Below are 20,482 nucleotides of genomic sequence, written 5' to 3' on the forward strand. Positions count from 1 at the left end.
ATATATATATTTTTTTTTTTTAACCCAATATGTGTGTGTATATATATATATATATATATATATATATATATATATATATATATATATATATATATATATATATATATATATATATACACACACATATTGGGTTAAAAAAATTTGGCAGGGGGCCAGGCTGTGTGTATATATATATATATATATATATATATATATATATATATATATATATATATATACACACACACACAGCCTGGCCCCCTGCCAAAAATTTTTTAACCCAATATGTGTGTATACACACACACAGCCTGGCCCCCTGCCAAATTTTTTTAATCCAATATGTGTGTATATATATATATATATATATATATATATATATATATATATATATATATATATATATATATATATATATATATATATATATATATATATACAGCCTGGCCCCCTGCCAAAATTTTTTTAACCCAATATGGCCCCCGAGTCAAAAAGTTTGTGGACCCCTGATTTAAAGGGTCATTTTTCAAAATGTTCTTCCGTGGGGGCATGCCCCCGGACCACCCTACTGTTGCTAGGTTACCAATTTAGACCACAGCGGCTACAAAAAAAATCCAGAGGAAACACTGCAATTGAGTATATTAGGGTGTAAAAAAAAACATATATAAAGGGCTCTCATCATATATATATATATATATATATATATATATATATATATATATATATATATATATATATATATATATATATATATATATATATATATATATATATATTTATGTATATATTTATGTATGTATATATACATTGTCTTTATAATTCGTTTTGTCATTTAACATCAATTAACATTGATGTTCATCAACATTTAACATTGTCACGTTATCGATGGGAAAATTCATTTTTAGACAATATGATTTGCCTAAGCGGCTAGGAGACACCAAGAGTAACAAGTGGTAGAAAATGGATTAGAAAGGAAAGATTAAAAAAAATAATAATAATTAAAAAAATTTGTGGGCCGGATTTTGGATGCTGGGGGGCCGGATCCGGCCCGCGGGCCGTAGTTTGGGGACCCCTGCTTTAAATAGTGACTACTGGTGAGATTTTGGGGGGGGAAAATGTTGAGATTGAGACTTACACAATGAGTGTTATTCTTACAAGAGTAGCGTTTTGCCTAAGAGTGTGCATGGACAGCAGGTCTGAGGGGAGCTATCTAGCTAGCTGCTAGCAACTTTTAATGCAAGCTAGTGAAGCAGCTTTAATGTGGCTGCTTATAAACTGAAGAATAAAATATTAAACTACCACGCAAATAAAACGCTAATTATAAACTGCACAGCTATAACAATGTTTGGTTGAAGTTAATGAGCTGTTGGAGGTAAGAGCAACTTCGAAATGGCGGTTGGCGGGAAAAGTAGCAAACTAAGTATAACGTTGAGCCATGCTTTTGAAAATGTATACATTTCAATCCTGGCAAATACTGACTTTTAACAATATAAATTGTTACTTACATGAGTGATGAGTCCGGTAAAGTGTTTTCCTTGGGCTCCGTGAAGAGACGTGTCTGGGCTAGGGATGTGCGTATCGATCCTGTGGTATCGATATATCGATACTCACACGCTACTCATTTGGCATCACTTTTCTGAAAAAAGTATCGATATAAACCAAAAAACGGCGTGTGGGGGGTGCAAGCATCACTTTCAGATGTTTTTGATGACTTACTTAACTTACTATGTGCTGGGACACCCCTGTACCTGGCAGAGTATAGAGCTGGCCCAGTCACGTGACAGGAGACAGCGAATGAGCGTCGTCAACGTGCAACACACACACACAGCCAGCCGACAGCGATGCAGCCAGGCATATCCAGTGTCAGGCATTGTTTATTTTATTTTTTTACTGAATATTTTTGTTTAAATGATTATCCTAAATTCAAATAATTTCCACACAGGGGAATTTACTGTTAGTTGAAAATTGCTTGAGTATTTAAAACAAGATAAGAAAGAGATACAATTTGATAATTCTTCATCTTTGCATTACAGTTTTATTTTTTTCCAAGAAAACCTTGAAATATATGATTGAATGTGATTTTGGTTTTAATCTGTAACATGATTTCTTACATTTCGAAAACATTAGCCTATTTCATATTTCATTAATTGCTAATTATATCACAAACTTTAAAAAATAACTGCAGCTTCTTGCGATTCGGATTTGACAGTTAATTGGAAAGCCCTAATATCTAATTATTATTATATATAATATATAATTATTATTATATATAATATTTAATTTATTTTTCATATTTATGTTATTTATTTTAATTTTACTTTTATTATATATTGACCATAATACATGTGGTATAAATGGTCTGTATTAGTCTTGTGATTTGTCATAAATAATAATAGTAATAATATTTTTGACTAAAAAAATTGCCAATAAGAAATTAATGGTATCGGTATCGGTATCGATGAAAATGCAAGAAAAAGTATCGGTATCGTATCGAATCCTAAAAGTGTGGTATCGCCCATCCCTAGTCTGGGCTTGTTCTTCCACAGCTGCATGCAGGTGGGCGGGTCCTGACGTTTTAGGTCTGATATAAACCTTTGAACTGAGTTTTGCTAAATCAATTTATGTTGGAAGTCCAATAAAATTAATTTTATCACATAAAAAATTAAGTTACGAAAATATTCACACTTTTTACTTATAGATAACTCAAAAACTATAAAAATACAAATAAATTGATTTATTGGAATAAATATACTTTTAAAAATAAAGTAAAATGAACAATACCACTGAAAGAGTTTTTACAGTGTACTGTATGGACCACACACCTGTCACACATACTGTATGGACCACACACCTGTCACATACTGTATGGACCACACACCTGTCACACATACTGTATGGACCACACACCTGTCACATACTGTATGGACCACACACCTGTCACATACTGTATGGACTCCACACCTGTCACATACTGTATGGACCACACACCTGTCACATACTGTATGGACCACACACCTGTCACATACTGTATGGACCACACACCTGTCTCTTTCTAGAGTCTAGCAGTGAAAACAGTCCTTGGTGGGGGTGGGAGGAGTCTTTGCAGATTTTCTGAGCCCTGGTCAGGCAGCGGCTTTTTGCCATCTCCTGGATAGGAGGAAGAGGAGTCCTGATGATCTTTTCCGCCGTCCTCGCCACTCTCTGGAGAGACTTCCAGTCTGAGGCACTGCAGGCTCCAGTCCAGCCAGAGATGCAGTTGGTCAGCAGGCTCTCTATAGTGCCTCTGTAGAATGTGCTGAGGGAGCTGTGCTCTTTTCATCCCACGCAAAAAGTGCATGCGCTCCGGTGTGTAGGGACCAGGTTATATTGTCAGTTATCTAGACCCCCAGGAACTTGGTGCTGCTTACCATCTCCACCGCTGTGCCGTTGATGTAGAGTGGAGCGTGGCTGGACTGGTGCTTCCTGAAGTCAACGATGATCTCCGTGGTCTTGTTGACATTCAGGACCAGGTTGTTGGTTCTGCACCAGTCAACCAGATGTTCCACCTCCTCCCTGTAGTCCATGTCGTTGTTGTCACGGATGAGGCCCACTACTGTCGTGTACTTCACAATGTGGTTAGTAGTGGACCTGGTGCAGCAGTCATGGGTCATCAACGTGAACAGCAGCCGACTCAGGACGCAGCCCTGGGGGGAGCCGGTGCTCAGGAAGATGGCACTGGAGGTGTTGTTGCCCACTCTCACAGACTGGGGTCTGTCTGTGAGGAAGTCAAGCAGCCAGTTGCATAAGGGGGTACTGAAACCAAGGGGGGCCAGTTTGCTCACCAAGTGCTGCGGGATGATGGTGTTGAATGCTGAGCTGAAGTCCAGGAACAACATCCACACGTGTGTGTGTCCTTTCCTTCTAGATGTTCTAAGCTCAGGTGGAGTGCAGAGGAGATAGCGTCCTCTGTGGAGCGGTTAGGGCGATAAGCAAACTGGTATGGGTCGAATGTGGGGGGAAGTCTGGAGACAATATATTCTTTTACCAGCCTCTCGAAGCACTTCATTATGATGGGGGTGAGTGCAACGGGGCGGTAATCATGGAGGGAGTAGATTGTGGGTTTTTTAGGCACTGGAATGATTGTGGCCGTCTTAAAACATGACGGTACCACAGCCTGGCTCAGCGAGATGTTGAAGATGTCTGTGAGAACCCCCGCCAGCTGGTCTGCACATCCCTTAAGCACCTTGCCCGGAATGTCATCAGGTCCCGGTGCTTTCCGGGGGTTCACTCTCCTCAGGGTTTTCCGGACATCCGCTATGTCCAGGTTGAGCGGCTGCTCATCAGGGCGAGGGGTGGATTTTCTCGCCGGAGTGGTGTTAAGTGCCTCAAACCTTGCAAAGTAGTTGTTAAGGTCATCTAGGAAGCTGATACTGTTGTCACAGAGACTGGGGGCAGCTTTATAGTCCGTGATGACCTGCATGCCCTGCCACATTCGTCTAGTGTTTGTGGGGTTCTCGAAGAAGTCCTGCACTTTCTGACTGTGAGCACGCTTTGCAACCTTAATGGCACGGTTCAGGTTAGCTCTGGCTGTTTTTAATGCTACCATGTTGCCAGGCTTAAAAGCCTTGTTCCGAGCCTTCAGCATTGCACGTACCTCACTGTTCATCCAGGGTTTCTCGTTGGCCCGTGTGGGGATGTTATTGATCACACTGACATCCTCCATGCACTTCTAAATGTATGCGGACACAGACTCTGCATACTCCTCCAAACTTGTGTGATGATTTTCAGTGGCGGCTGCTTTGAACATGTCCCAGTCTGTAGTTTCGAAGCAGTCTTGTAATGCTGACATTGATCCCTCTGGCCAGGTCCTCACCTGCTTCACTGTAGCTTGCTTCCTGATCAGCAGGGGTTTGTATGCAGGAATTAGCATCACAGATAGATGGTCTGAGGAGCCGAGGTGGGGGCGTGGTGAAGCTTTATATGCATGTTGGAGCCAGTTGGAGCCTATCTATATTATTTATTTATTAATTGTTTGACAATTAAATCAAATAATGTCAAGAATGATGTTGGATGTTTTAAATTTCATTGTGATTGGCTGATTGTTTTCAGCTGCTCACGCTCCTACTGGTGAGCCACTTCCTCCTCCTATAATTAAGAAGACTGTCTGTCTATCATGTTGAAGAATTGAGGAGTGAAACAGTTTGTTTACCGCTAAACAAGCCACGCTAAAACAACTTATTTTGAAGCCACGCTAAATAAGTTATTTTGATTATGTTGAAAGTCAACCACGGAGAATATTTTTTGTTTGTGAAAATAAATTATGATCATTTGGAATCTAGAAATATCTCCGTGAGTGCTTATTAAGGAATTTAGTGAGTCAAACACCTCCTCCTCAAGACTACTCTGCATTACTTTATTTTTTCGAAACTTTTTTGAATGCAAGAGTAGCCGTTACAAGTAAACAAACTCCACTGAAGACCCAAAAGACCAACCAAGATCGCTCTGCACAGATGACAGCCAGCAGCCGGCGGGCCGTGAGTAAAATCAGCTGATGACGTCATGAATGAACGAATGACCGCGCCGCTGCGCTGCATGAAATCATTCGAACAGATTGTGGATGTGAAATTCAATAAAACAGGATGTTGGAAGGACATTCAAGAATGAAATAAGTGGACATTAAATTGAGCTGTGTGATTACCTGGAATGATGTCTGGCACACCTGAGACGGCAGCTGAGCACGACGACATGCTGAGAACGCGCATTGCTTCGCGCAGAGGCAGACTGGGCGCGTGCACGAGGAGGCTAAATGAAATAAAGACTTTGATGACTGATGTTAGAAATGCTGATAAAGTCAATGATGCATTTGAAGCATTTAAAGGAGCTGTGGATGAATTTAAAAATGCTCACAACTTTGTGCAACAACGAAAAGGCCTCTTCCAAGAAGCACAAGTGGATTAAAACCAATCAGAGGCAGGAACAGCAGCTTTGCTACTTCAGTAGCTGTGAATACAGAGTCACCAGCATGCACTGTAAAACAATCATCTGTTCCACAACAACCTGCTCAAACCACACCCAGTGGTATCATCCCTTCATGTGGATATTGTCATGGCAAACATGCTCTGATTGACTGCTCACAATTCAAAACAGTCACATGACAACAAGGTTGAACTTTTAAGAAGGCATGGATATTGTTTTGGTTGCCTACTAAAAGGTCATCTAAGCAAAAATTGGAAAAGAAGATTAATGTGTCATGTTTGCAAAATGAAACATCCTACTGTACTTCATATTCCAAGTGAAAAAGGCCCAAGGCAGGAAAATCAAGCAAAGTCCACTGCTGAGACAGAAGAAACCCCTATAAGCATTGCTCTTGTTTCAGCCGGTGATGCAACCGGGGCCGGGAAAGACTGTGCACTTGCAATCGTGCCAGTCAGAGTTAAGGCCGGAAAAGGGAACAGCTATGTTCAGACCTATGCCTTCCTCGATCCAGGCAGCACGGCAACATTTTGCACGGAAAATCTAATGGACCGACTGAATGTGAAAGGACGCAAAACAGAAATTATTTTGCGAACAATGGGACAGGAAAAGCCTGCGAAGACCTATGAGGTCAGAGGACTGGAGGTTGGAGACTTGGAAGGGTTCACATATCTGGACCTGCCGAAAGTGTACACACAGAGCAAGATACCTGTCTCAAAGAAAAACATCATCACAAAGGCTGACTTGAAGAGGTGGCCATATCTTGGTGGCATTGACTTAAAAGAAATTGAAGCAGACATTGAACTTCTTATTGGGACTGATGTTCCTCGGGCAATGGAGCCGTGGAATATAATAAACAGTCAAAAGAATGGACCATATGCAGTCCAAACCATACTGGGATGGGTGGTAACTGGACCACTCAGTTGCAGTGCTACAGAACATGCTGGGCCCATTGCAGTGTCAACTAACAGAATCTCAGTAATTGAGCTGAGGGACCTCCTCATCAGACAATATAACCGGGATTTCTCTGAAAACATATATGAGAAGAAAAATGAGATGTCAGTTGAGGATAAATGTTCTATGGAGATCGCCTCAAGTTCAGTCTTTCTTAAAGATGGACACGATCCTCTGCCACTGCCTTTCCGGGATAAATACAAAGTCACACCTCAGGATAAGTTTAGAGAGAAAGAAAGACATCGGCATTCCTCCTCTTCTTCCAAAAAAAGCCATGACAAAGATAAAGAAAATGTCAAGAAGGACAAAGGAGACAAACGTGACAAAACGGAGGAACTCAGAGATCTGTACGGTCGGAGGGGAAGTTTACCTTTTAACCAAGAGCCAATGCCCTTAGAGGTTGATCCTTACACATTCCCATACGCCGGAAAAGGAGATGGCAAAGACGTGCACAGAAAAGTTGAAAAGGAGAATCAATCAATCAATCAATGTTTATTTATACAGCCCTAAATCACAAGTGTCTCAAAGGGCTGTACAAGCCACAACGACATCCTCGGTACAGAGCCCACATACGGGCAAGGAAAAACTCACCCCAGTGGGACGTCGGTGAATGACTATGAGAAACCTTGGAGAGGACCGCATATGTGGGTAACCCCCCCCCTCTAGGGGGGGGGGGTTAGAAAAATAACAAAATCAAGGACTCCACCAAGGACAAGCCAGGACCATGGAACAAGAAAACATTCAACGAGACCATGGAACAAGGAAACACATAACAAGGCCATGGACCAAAGACCATGGAACAAGTAATTGCCAAAGGCTTTGTGAGAAGTGTTTTGGTTAAAACCAAGACCAACACGGTTCAACAACCAATAGATGAACTCTGCCTGCTAATGGAAGCAGCTTGATGGACTGAGGGGGGCTTCGGTTCTCCAGACTCGATGACTCGATGACGGCTTCAGATATGACTATGGACTTTGATGAGACTTGACTAATAACTCAAGTAACTTAATTAATTTTGAATTTGAAGAACATAATTGTTTGGATTATATTGTTCTAGTATGGCTCCTGTGAATATTATTATTTATGTAATTGTTTTGCTAAAGCACACAATTAGGGGCCGGGATGTTGGAGCCAGTTGGAGCCTATCTATATTATTTATTTATTAATTGTTTGACAATGAAATCAAATAATGTCAAGAATGATGTTCATGAATTATTGGATGTTTTAGATTTCATTGTGATTGACTGATTGTTTTCAGCTCCTACTGGTGAGCCACTTCCTCCTCCTATAATTAAGAAGACAGGACAGCTGGGTGCCCTTTGTCTGTCTATCATGTTGAAGGAGTGAGGAGTGAAACAGTTTGTTTACCGCTAAAACAACTTATTTTGAAGCCACGCTAAATAAGTTATTTTGATTATGTTGAAAGTCAACCACGGAGAATATTTTTTGTTTGTGAAAATAAATTATGATCATTTTGAATCTAGAAATATCTCCGCGAGTGCTTATTAAGGAATTTAGTGAGTCAAACACCTCCTCCTCAAGACTACTCTGCATTACTTTATTTTTGTTTTTTCGAAACTTTTTTGAATGCAAGAGTAGACGTTACAATGCATGTTTAATATTGCTGAACACTAAGTCCAGCTTGCTTCCACCCCTGGTTGCAAAATTCACATATTGATAGAAATGAGGGAAAACTGTTTTCATTTTAGCTTGATTAAAATCCTCTGCCACGATGAAAACTCCCTCTGGATGTGTAGTTTGCAGTTCATTGGTTGAGCAGTACAAAGCATTCAAAGCTTCTTTGGTGTTAGCACTGGGGGGAATGTACACTGCTGTGAAGATCATAGCACTGAATTCCCTGGGTAAATAAAATGGCCTGCATTTTATGGTTAATAGTTCTACATCAGGAGAGCAGTGACGTGATACTATCTTCCCATTGTTGCACCAGTTGTTATTATTAACGTATATACAAACACCACCGCCTCGAGATTTACCAGTGAGAGTGCTGCTCCTGTCCGACCGAAACATAGCCCCTCGATGCTAACTGCCACATCCGGAATGGTTGGTTTCGGCCACGTTTCTGTTAGAAATATGGCACAGCAGTCTCTCATCTCGCGTCTTGCATTTAAATCCAGCTTCAGGTAGTCCAGTTTGTTCTCCAGGGAGCAGACGTTTGAAAGCAGGATGGAAGGAAGCGGCGTTCTGTGGGGATTAGCCTTTAGCTTTGTTGTTAGCCCCGCTCGGCATCCCCGCTTCTGCTTCCGATCACACCGCTTACGTGTCTTCCTTTGACGGTCCCCGCTGGTACTTGACTCCGCTGCTAGCGAGGAGGTCCAACGTACACGCATCTTTCAGTCCAGAACGGCCCGATCTATCCACATCCAGAATTGTCTGGCGGTCGTATGTGACCACGGAGTGTCCACGCTGGAAGCCAGCCATGAATTTCACAGATTTTTCCGGTATTTTTTGCCAAATTGTTCTTTTTCTACCATGAGCGTCTGCAAGCCGCAGCCCGTCAGAGCGCCGCCATTTTGATGTCGGCATTTACCTTTAGGGGACCGACAAGCATGTTTGTGTGTAAAAGTCGGTGTTGGTTTTTCGTCACGCCTTTCTTCTTCTGAACATTTTTACAGCTAAGGATTTTATCAGCAACCTCATGGAGAAAGACCCCAGCAAGCGTTTCACCTGTGAGCAGGCACTGCGACATCCCTGGTGGGCAACACACACACACACACACACACATACAGTCAGGCTGACAATAGTGTGTGTGTGTGTGTGTAGGATCTCGGGGGACACTGCCCTGTGCAAGAACATCCATGAGTCAGTTAGCCGGCAGATGAAGAAGAACTTTGCCAAGAGCAAATGGAGGGTAAGTAGTTCAGGCTCTAGTCCATCAGGACTACTTAGTGGTGGAAAAGCCACCACTAAGTAGTCCTGATGGAAGAGCCATCATCACTAAACCTTTGATTTGCTCTTTTTCCCCCAGCAAGCGTTCAACGCCACGGCGGTGGTTCGCCACATGATGCGGCTGCAGCTTGGCAGCAGCATGGCGAGCGGCGTGGACGCCTCCAACCCACACAGGCTGAGCCAGAAGGTGGCCCAGGGTTCCAACCAGGTGGCCCAGGGTCCCAACCAGGTGGACCGGAGTCCCAACCAGGTGGACCAGGGTTCCAACCAGGTGGCCCAGTGTCCCAACCAGGTGGCCCAGGGTTCCAATCAGGTGGACCAGAGTTCCAACCAGGTGGACCAGAGTCCCAACCAGGTGGACCAGAGCCGGCCTGCTCAGAACCAGAATGCGGGCCAGACGTCATCCTTGGACGACAACATGGCCGCTCCATGCAAGGAATGTGAGTCACGTGCACCCAAAAGTGTTTGTATTGTTTTCCATAATTGTTGTGTTTCATGAACTATTTGAGTTGTGTTTCATGAAGTTACTTCGACTCTTGAGACACAAACAAGAAGGACCATCAATTGTGACTCCGCCCCCTCCAGGTGTGCCCGCCATGCCCTGCAGTCTGGCGTCTGCAGCCGGCACTCCGGCAGCGGGGGCGGAGCTCAGCCGAGCGCACCCCTCGCCGGTGACCGCCCCGGTGCAGACGGAGACCAAGTGACCAAGCTGTGAGGCGTCTGGAGGAGAGGACGGCCATCTTGTTTGTCTCCTCACTGACCTTCTTCATCTCCTCCCTTCCTCTTCCTCCTCCTGCTCCTGGGCTGGTTCTTCACCCTGCTCCTGGGCTGGTTCTTCACCCTGCTCCTGGGCTGGTCCTCTTCCTGCTCCTGGGCTGGTCCTCCTCCTGCTCCTGGGCTGGTTTCTCCTCCTGCTCCTGGGCTGGTTTCTCCTCCTGCTCCTGGGCTGGTCCCCCTCCTGCTCCTGGGCTGGTCCTCTTCCTGCTCCTGGGCTGGTCCTCCTCCTGCTCCTGGGCTGATTCCTCGCCCTGCTCCTGGGCTGATTCCTCGCCCTGCTCCTGGGCTGGTTCCTCACCCTGCTCCTGGGCTGGTTCCTCACCCTGCTCCTGGGCTGGTTCCTCCTCCTGCTCCTGGGCTGGTTCCTCCTCCTGCTCCTGGGCTGTTTTCTCCTCCTGCTCCTGGGCTGGTCCTCCTCCTGGTCCTGGGCTGATTCCTCGGCCTGTTCCTGGGCTGATTCCTCGGCCTGCTCCTGGGCTGGTTCCTCCTCCTGCTCCTGGGCTGGTTCCTCCTCCTGCTCCTGGGCTGGTTCCTGGCCCTGCTCCTGGGCTGATTCCTCGCCCTGCTCCTGGGCTGATTCCTCTTCCTGCTCCTGGGCTGGTTCCTCACCCTGCTCCTGGGCTGGTTCCTCCTCCTGCTCCTGGGCTGGTTTCTCCTCCTGCTCCTGGGCTGGTTCCTCGCCCTGCTCTAAGGATTAAGGACTAAGTGCCGCCACTTCCTCTTTCGTCTCTCTCCAACTGGAATGTTCCATCTTGCTACAAGCGCCCTTCATCCTCTTGAAAAAGCCATGGCTGACCAATGAGCACGCTGCGTGGGTAGGATGACCAAATAAGGGCGTGCGTAATCGCTACTACCTCATGCAAATGACCAGCTTTCCCATAATCCCTTGTGCTCGCCTATTATTGCTGATGTAAACAACAACATTCACCCTTTTGTTCTTCAGGCGCCTTCGTCTATCTCAGGGGTCCCTAAACTTTAGGACCTGGGGGCCACATTGGTTTGAAAGAATTTGGCCGGTGGCGGGGCCATCTCTGTGTGTGCGTGTATATGTACTGTGTGTAAGTGTATATGTATGTGTGTATATGTATGTATTAGGCTTGTACGGTACTGGTATAGTATCGCAGTACTAATGAATCATATTCAGTACTATACTCTGGTTGAAAAGTACCGCTTGCCCTTTTTTGTACAGGCATGATGACGCGTGGTCACGTCATGACATTACTGGTTTTATGAGCAGAGGAGCATGTTGGGCAGCACACACACACAGAGTAAAAGGGAGAATGGATGCATTTTGGTGTAAAAAGTCAAGATAAAGGTGAAGTTATAACACTGAAACACCCTCAGGAAGAGCTGCTTTAACACATGCAGCTAACATCCATCCACAGTGTTTTAGCTACTTCTAAATCACCAATCCTAGCCTTCATGGCGACGAATAAAGTAAGTTTCTTAGAAGTAGCATTATCACTGGAAGGCGAGGAATAGCTAAACATGCTTCACTACACACCGTAGCTCACCGGTGTCACAATGTAAACAAATGCCATGGGTGGATCTACACCTGACATCCATTGTAATGATACCAAGTACAGGAGCGTATCTAGTTGATACTACTATGATTACATCGATATTGTTTTAGCATCACAAAATCTTTTTTCCTTTTTAAACTTCATATGATGTTTATAAAGTCAGTAAATATGTCCCTGGACACATGAGGACTTTGAATATGACCAATGTATGATCCTGTAACTACTTGGTATCACATCCATACCTAAATGTGTGGTATCATCCAAAACTAATGTCAAGTATCAAAGAAGAGAAGAATAAGTGATTATTACATTTTAACAGAAGTGTAGATAGAACATGTTAAAACAGAAAATAAGCAGATATTAACAGTAAATGAACAAGTAGATTAATAATCCATTTTTACAGTTTGTCCCTCATAATGTGTACAAAATAATAGGTGTATAAATGACACAATATGTTACTGCATACGTCAGCAGACTAATTAGGAGTCTTTGTTTGTTTACTTACTACTAAAAGACAAGTTGTCTAGTATGTTCAACATTTTATTTAAGGACTAAATTACAAAAATAAACATATGTTTCATCTACACTAACATTTTGTGTTACAATAAAGACAATAATGAAATTTTTTGAGCTCCCCTTTATTTAGAAAAATATCGAAATACACTTTGGTACCGGTACCAAATATTGATATGGGGACAACCCTAGTATGTGTGTATATGTATGTGTATGTATATATTAAATAATGGTTTATATGTATGTACATATGTGTATACTGTATATATGTGTACATACTGTATATGTATGTACAAAGTACACAAGCAGTGAAGTTGTGTAAATGGTAAATAAAAAGAGAATACAACAAATCATTTTCAACTTATATTCAATTGAATAAACTGCAAAGACAAGATATTTCATGTTCACACTGAGAAACTTTCTTATTTCTGCAAATAATCATGACGTTAGAATTTAATGGCAGCAACACATGTCAAAAAAGGCATTTTTACCAGTGTGTTACATGGCCTTTCCTTTTAACAACACTCAGTAAAGGTTTGGGAACTGAGGAGACACATTTTTGAAGTGGAATTCTTTCCCATTCTTGCTTGATGTACAGCTTAAGTTGTTCAACAGTCTCCGTTCTCATATTTTAGCCTTCACACATTTTCAATGTCTGGACTACAGGCAGGCCAGTCTAGTACCCACACTCTTTTACTATGAAGCCACGCTGTTGTAACACCTGGCTTAGCATCGTCTTGCTGAAATAAGCAGGGGCGTCCATGATAACAACATATGTTGCTCCAAAAGCTGTATGTACCTTTCAGCTTTAATGGTGCCTTCACAGATGTGTAAGTTACCCATGTCTTGGCCACTAATACACCCCCATACCATCACACATGCTGCCTTTTACACTTTCACCCTAGACCAGTCCGGATGGTTCTTTTCCTCTTTGGTCCGGAGGACACGACGTCCACAGTTTCCAAAAACAATTTGAAATGTGGACTCGTCAGACCACAGAACACTTTTCCACTTTGCATCAGTCCATCTTAGATGAGCTCGGGCCCAGCGAAGCATTTCTGGGTGTTGTTGATAAATGGCTGTGGCTTTGCATAGGAGAGTTTTAACTTGCACTTACAGATGTAGCGACCAACTGTATTTACTGACAGTGGTTTTCTGAAGTGTTCCTGAGCCCATGTGGTGATATCCTTTACACACTGATGTGGCTTATTGATGCAGTACCACCTGAGGGATCCAAGGTGTGTAATATCATGGCTTACATGCAGTGATTTCTCCACATTCTCTGAACCTTTTGATGATATAACGGACTTCAATTCCTTGCAATAGCTGTTTGAGAAATGTTGTTCTTAAACAATTTGCTCAGGCATTTGTTGACAAAGTGGTGACCCTCGCCCCGTCCTTGTTTGTGAATGACTGAGCATTTCATGGAATCTACTTTTATACCCAATCATGGCACCCACCTGTTCCCAATTAGCCTGTTCACCTGTGGGATGTTCCAAATAAGTGTTTGATGAGCATTCCTCAACTTTATCACTCTTTTTTGCCACTTGTGCCAGCTTTTTTGAAACATGTTGCAGGCATCAAACTCCAAATGAGATAATATTTGCAAAAAATACCAAAGTTTCTCAGTGTGAACATGAAATATCTTGTCTTTGCAGTCTATTCAATTGAATATAAGTTGAAAAGGATTTGTTGTATTCTCTTTTTATTTACGATTTACACAACGTGACAACTTCACTGCCTTTGGGCTTTGTACATATGAATTTTTTTTGCTTTTTTAAAATTATTATTCCTTTTTTTTTTTTTTTTCCCCTTGTCCCCACAATTTCAAATACCACAAAGTCAAATACAAATAAAGTAACAAGTAAATAATAAAGTAACATATTTGCCTGAATGACTGGACAGGACATATTTTATATATATATATATATATATATATATATATATATATATATATATATATATATATATATATATATATATATATATATATATATGTTTATTTTTTACTTGGTACGTCCCTCCAGTGTGATTGTAGCCCCATGGGGGCCGTGGTTTGGGGACCCCTGGTCTATGTGCTTCAAGAAGTGCTTTAAAAGTACCATACGACTGTTGAAAGGGAGAATGTTGAGTTATTTATCTACAGTATTTTGCACAGACATGAAATAGAGATTGTATTTTTTTCTTGTTACTTTCTAGGAGAATGTTTGCTTGTTACTGGCCTCTATAGGTGGCTATGAAACACAGGATGCTACTGTACATCTGATACTGTACATCTGGTACTGTACATCTGATACTGTACATCTGATACTGTACATCTGATCCTGTACATCAGGGGTGTCCAAAGGGACCTATTCAGCATATTTAGAAAGTAAAATATTCTATTAGATATTACACATCTGCATCAGTGTTTCTTAACCATAGGGCTGGGCCCAGGATGTTTCTCAGCTGTGGGCCACAGTGGTGCTCAGGTGTAATACACGTGTCCACCACTTGGGGCGGTAGTGACAATATCAAGCAAACAGAAGAAGAAATATGACTCAAGTGGTGAAGTTGTACTTTCATTTCATTTTCAGTTTAGTTAAGAAACATAAATATTCTTCATTTAATTTTAGCACTGTGTATGTAAATGTATTTATTTTAATGCGGTATATTTGATTAGTGTTTATTTTGTAATCAGCCTGACCGAAGCCTTGATAATAATATTTGTGATGAACACATGATTTCATGTCATGTGACAAGGTTGTAAACTGTATATAATTATTGAATTTGACTGAAATGAAGATGATGTTATTCATACTTGAGTGGGCTCTCTAACCAAGCTAAGATGTTTTGTTCAGATAAACAAAAGTCACAGCTTATACTTTCACAATAACAATTGAGCAATTTACTGTAACTGCACAGTTGAGATTTTTACAGTTGATTGTGGAAAAAGTTATGACTAATTCTTGTAAATACATATTTATTATGTATTATATTATAAAACTGTAACTTTTTGACCCTATTTTTCCACTACAAATATGAATCATCTTACTCTTGATTTCAGTCATATTCATTAATTATATCTACAGTTTACAGCCTTGTCACCTGACGTGTTCATCACAAATAATAATAAATACTATACTGCAAAAGAAGATGACAAATACATGTACTTAGTGTTCAAATAAATGCAAGAAGAATAAATATGAATAATTCACGTGTAAATGAAATGACATCTTCTCCACTTGAGTCATATTTTTTGCGCTTAAGAAACTTCTCTATGTCTTTAGCTGCAGAATTCTTCTGTTTGTTTGATATTGTCTTTACTGCCCCAAGTGTTTTACAACTAGGGGCCCCACAATGGCCCTATGGTTAAAGGAACACCTTAAGAGACAAAGCAGGTAGAATTGACAGTAATGTTACAGCAGACTGTGATTACCATTAAAGATGTCCTCATTTTTACTTATTTCTTGTCATTTGATGAGTGTTGCTGGAGTGAAAAATACAATTAAATGTCAAATCCTGGTCACGGCGTAGCTTGGCCTGTACTCACCTACTCTGAAGTCATTTCATGTGGAGAAGATCTACTTTTGGACACAACTGCAGTGTACGGCAGAAGTTATTCATTACAGTCTTTTTTTTATTATTAATTACAGTCTATTTGTAACATTAATTACTGTCTATTTTTATTATTAATTACAGTCTAATAGTAACATTAATTACAGTCTATTTGTAACATTAATTACAGTCTATTTGTAACATTAATTACTGTCTATTTTTATTATTAATTACAGTCTATTAGTAACATTAATTACAGTCTATTTGTAACATTAATTAGTCTATTTTTATTATTAATTACAGTCTATTTGTAACATTAATTACAGTCTATTTGTATTATTCATTACAGTCTATTTTTATTATTAATTACAGTCTATTTGTAACATTAATTACAGTCTATTTGTAACATTAATTACTGTCTATTTTTATTATTAATTAGTCTATTTGTAACATTAATTACAGTCTACTTGTATTATTAATTACAGTCTATTTTTATTATTAATTACAGTCTATTTGTAACATTAATTACAGTCTATTTGTATTATTCATTACAGTCTATTTTTATTATTAATTACAGTCTATTTGTAACATTAATTACAGTCTATTTGTAACAATTACAGTCTATTTGTATTATTAATTACAGTTTATTTGTAACATTAATTACAGTCTATTTGTAACATTAATTACAGTATTTGTATTATTAATTAGTCTTTTTGTAACATTAATTAGTCTATTTGTAACATTAATTACAGTATTTTTATTATTAATTACAGTCTTTTTGTAACATTAATTACAGTCTATTTGTATTATTAATTACAGTCTATTTGTAACATTAATTACAGTCTATTTGTAACATTAATTACAGTCTATTTGTATTATTAATTACAGTCTATTTTATTATTAATTACAGTCTATTTGTAACATTAATTAGTCTGTTTGTATTATTAATTACAGTTTATTTGTAACATTAATTACAGTCTATTTGTATTATTAATTACAGTCTTTTTGTAACATTAATTACAGTCTATTTGTATTATTAATTACAGTCTATTTGTAACATTAATTACAGTCTATTTGTAACATTAATTACAGTCTATTTTTATTATTAATTACAGTCTATTTGTAACATTAATTACAGTCTATTTGTATTATTAATTACAGTTTATTTGTAACATTAATTACAGTCTATTTGTAACATTAATTACAGTATTTGTATTATTAATTAGTCTTTTTGTAACATTAATTACAGTCTATTTGTATTATTAATTACAGTCTATTTGTAACATTAATTACAGTCTATTTGTAACATTAATTACAGTTTTTTTGTATTATTAATTACAGTCTATTTTTATTATTAATTAGTCTATTTGTAACATTAATTAAAGTCTATTTGTATTATTAATTACAGTTTATTTGTAACATTAATTACAGTCTATTTGTATTATTAATTACAGTCTATTTGTATTATTAATTACAGTCTATATTATTAATTACAGTCTATTTGTAACATTAATTACAGTCTATTTGTATTATTAATTACAGTCTATTTGTAACATTAATTACAGTCTATTTGTATTATTAATTACAGTCTATTTTTATTATTAATTACAGTATTTGTAACATTAATTAGTCTATTTGTAACATTAAATACAGTCTTATTTGTATTATTAATTACAGTCTATTTGTAAAATTAATTACAGTCTATTTTTTATTATTAATTACAGTTTATTTATAACATTAATTACAGTTTATTTGTAACATTAATTACAGTCTATTTGTATTATTAATTACAGTCTATTTGTATTATTAATTACAGTCTATTTGTAAAATTAATTACAGTATATTTTTATTATTAATTACAGTATTTGTAACATTAATTGCAGTTTATTTGTAACATTAATTACAGTCTATTTGTAACATTAATAAACAGTCAATTTGTATTATTAATTACAGTCTATTTGTATTATTAATTACAGTCTATTTGTATTATTAATTACAGTCTATTTGTAACATTAATTACAGTAAATTTGTATTATTAATTACAGTCTATTTGTATTATTAATTACAGTCTATTTGTAAATTGTAACATTAATTACAGTCTATTTGTATTATTAATTAGTCTATTTGTAAAATTAATTACAGTCTATTTTTATTATTAATTACAGTCTATTTGTAACATTAATTCCAGTTTATTTGTAACATTAATTACAGTCTATTTGTAACATTAATTACAGTCAATTTGTATTATTAATTACAGTCTATTTGTATTATTAATTACAGTCTATTTGTAACGTTAATTACAGTCTATTTGTAACATTAATTACAGTCTATTTGTATTATTAATTACAGTCTATTTGTAACATTAATTACAGTTTATTAGTAACATTAATTACAGTTTATTTGTAACATTAATTACAGTCTATTTGTATTATTAATTACAGTCTATTTGTAACATTAATTACAGTCTATTTGTAACATTAATTACAGTCTATTTGTAACATTAATTACAGTTTATTAGTAACATTAATTACAGTTTATTTGTAACATTAATTACAGTCTATTTGTATTATTAATTACAGTCTATTTGTAACATTAATTACGGTCTATTTGTATTATTAATTACAGTCTATTTGTAACATTAATTACGGTCTATTTGTAACATTAATTACAGTCTATTTTTTTTAAGATTAAAGATTAAAGTACCAATGATTGTCACACACACACTAGATGTGGTGAAATTTGTCCTCTGCATTTGTCCCATCCCCTTGGGGAGCAGTGGGCAGCAGCGGCGCCGCGCCCGGGAATCATTTTGGTGATTTAACCCCCAACCCTATTTGTAACATTAATTACGGTCTATTTGTAACATTAATTACAGTCTATTTTGTAACATTAATTACAGTATTTGTATTATTAATGACAGTGTATTATTGGACACCCCTGCAACGTACGGTCAGAAGTTATTGTTGTGATTAATTACAGTCTTCTCAAAGACTTCCTGTTTGTTCCACCTTCACTTCCTGCAGGCGGAACGATGTCCTGCTGACAATGTGTTTGGGAACTTCCTATTGCAAATGGCCCCCAGGCCCCTCCACCTCCACCTCCACCTCTTAAAGCCATGATTCAGTCGCGCTCAGGGAAAACTTTGTGCTGGCGGCCTCCCTGCTTTGCTTTCACTTTCACTTTGCGTAGATGTCAAACACGAGCGCTGACAGAAGTATGGTATGTTTGCTTGACAGTAACAACCGTGTTAGGTACTTCTTACAACCCAATCAGGAGAGACTGTCCAAATGCTGCATTCGAGACGGCTGGGAAATATTGGAACTTACCTCAAAACCTTATGCTCTGTGGATGTTGTTGTTTTCATCCTTTAATAACTGTTGTGTGGTGCACGTGTCACCTTTCTTGCAAATATTCATGTTTTTACAGCATGCAGGTCACGCAGGAGACTTCGGAGGGGGCGTGGCCTTCGCAGGGGCCACCAATTTAAAACAATTGCATTTGAATTCCACTAAATATTATAAAACAAGCTGACAGATTTACCATCCTTGTCGCTGCTAGGCTAGCATTAGTTATTGATTGATTTATTGTAGCGATACCACTGATTGTCTTTCCCATCCAATACCAAATCCAGGCTGGTATCGATGATACCGATCCGATACTTTGTGCAAATATACTTAACGTGTCAGCTGAAATGAAATAAGTTGTTTATTTTCAAATAACACATGCATCTAAAAGAAAACAACAGTAAAAATGGCAGAAAAAAGAACAAAAAAATTGGAATGTAAAAAGAAAAAGTTGAACATATAAACATTTTTAATTAATAATAATATACTATAATATATATAGTATTTATTTTTAGTGTTTTTTAAAAACAAAAAAATATGAAAATGTCCCCCCATAATTTGACTTTGGTGGAAAAAGTTTGGACACCCCTGATAAAAAAAATATAAACAAAGTTGAGTTAGTTCATGAGAAAATAAAACAAAACTAATTTATGAATGAATTTAAAAAATGACCGCAACCATAAAAACTGTTAAATGTGTAACTGAACATGAATATTTTCGTACAAACATCATTTTGGACACACTAAGTTACACAATTGTATTATTATTGTTTATAATGTATTCTTAGATGGGTAAAAGACCAGAGTGAAAATGTAAAAAAAAGAGCAAAATAATTAGGAAAAAGCTGAATAGTTGTAACTAATAATGAATAATAATAATATACTTATAGCTGGCACAATGTCTGAGTTAGCATTTTTTTGTTAAATAAAAAATATCAAAATATACTTTGACTTTCCAGTATGTGGCCCTTGGTGGAAAAAGTTTGGACACCCCTGAACT

The 20,482-nt window shown here is 38.4% G+C and overlaps 1 protein-coding gene across 2 annotated transcripts in view; it reads left to right on the forward strand.

Moving 5' to 3' along the window:
- camk1da (calcium/calmodulin-dependent protein kinase 1Da) overlaps positions 1-20,076 on the forward strand; it is a 135,143-nt gene extending 115,067 nt beyond the window's left edge. Inside the window, exons 8-13 of one of the 2 annotated variants that reach the window (XM_062066349.1) lie at positions 9,516-9,594; positions 9,664-9,751; positions 9,869-10,229; positions 10,375-10,500; positions 11,259-11,402; positions 19,163-20,076. In XM_062066349.1, coding sequence (XP_061922333.1) covers positions 9,516-9,594; positions 9,664-9,751; positions 9,869-10,229; positions 10,375-10,493 — 647 coding nt within the window. In that variant the 3' untranslated portion in view covers positions 10,494-10,500; positions 11,259-11,402; positions 19,163-20,076. Of the gene's footprint in view, positions 1-9,515; positions 9,595-9,663; positions 9,752-9,868; positions 10,230-10,374; positions 10,501-11,258; positions 11,403-19,162 lie in introns of those variants that run through there. The other variant, XM_062066350.1, reaches the window with a different exon arrangement.
- The last annotated feature ends 406 nt before the right edge of the window (positions 20,077-20,482 follow it).

Source organism: Entelurus aequoreus, linkage group LG12 (assembly GCF_033978785.1).
Source record: "Entelurus aequoreus isolate RoL-2023_Sb linkage group LG12, RoL_Eaeq_v1.1, whole genome shotgun sequence".
NCBI classification, from domain to species: domain Eukaryota; kingdom Metazoa; phylum Chordata; class Actinopteri; order Syngnathiformes; family Syngnathidae; genus Entelurus; species Entelurus aequoreus.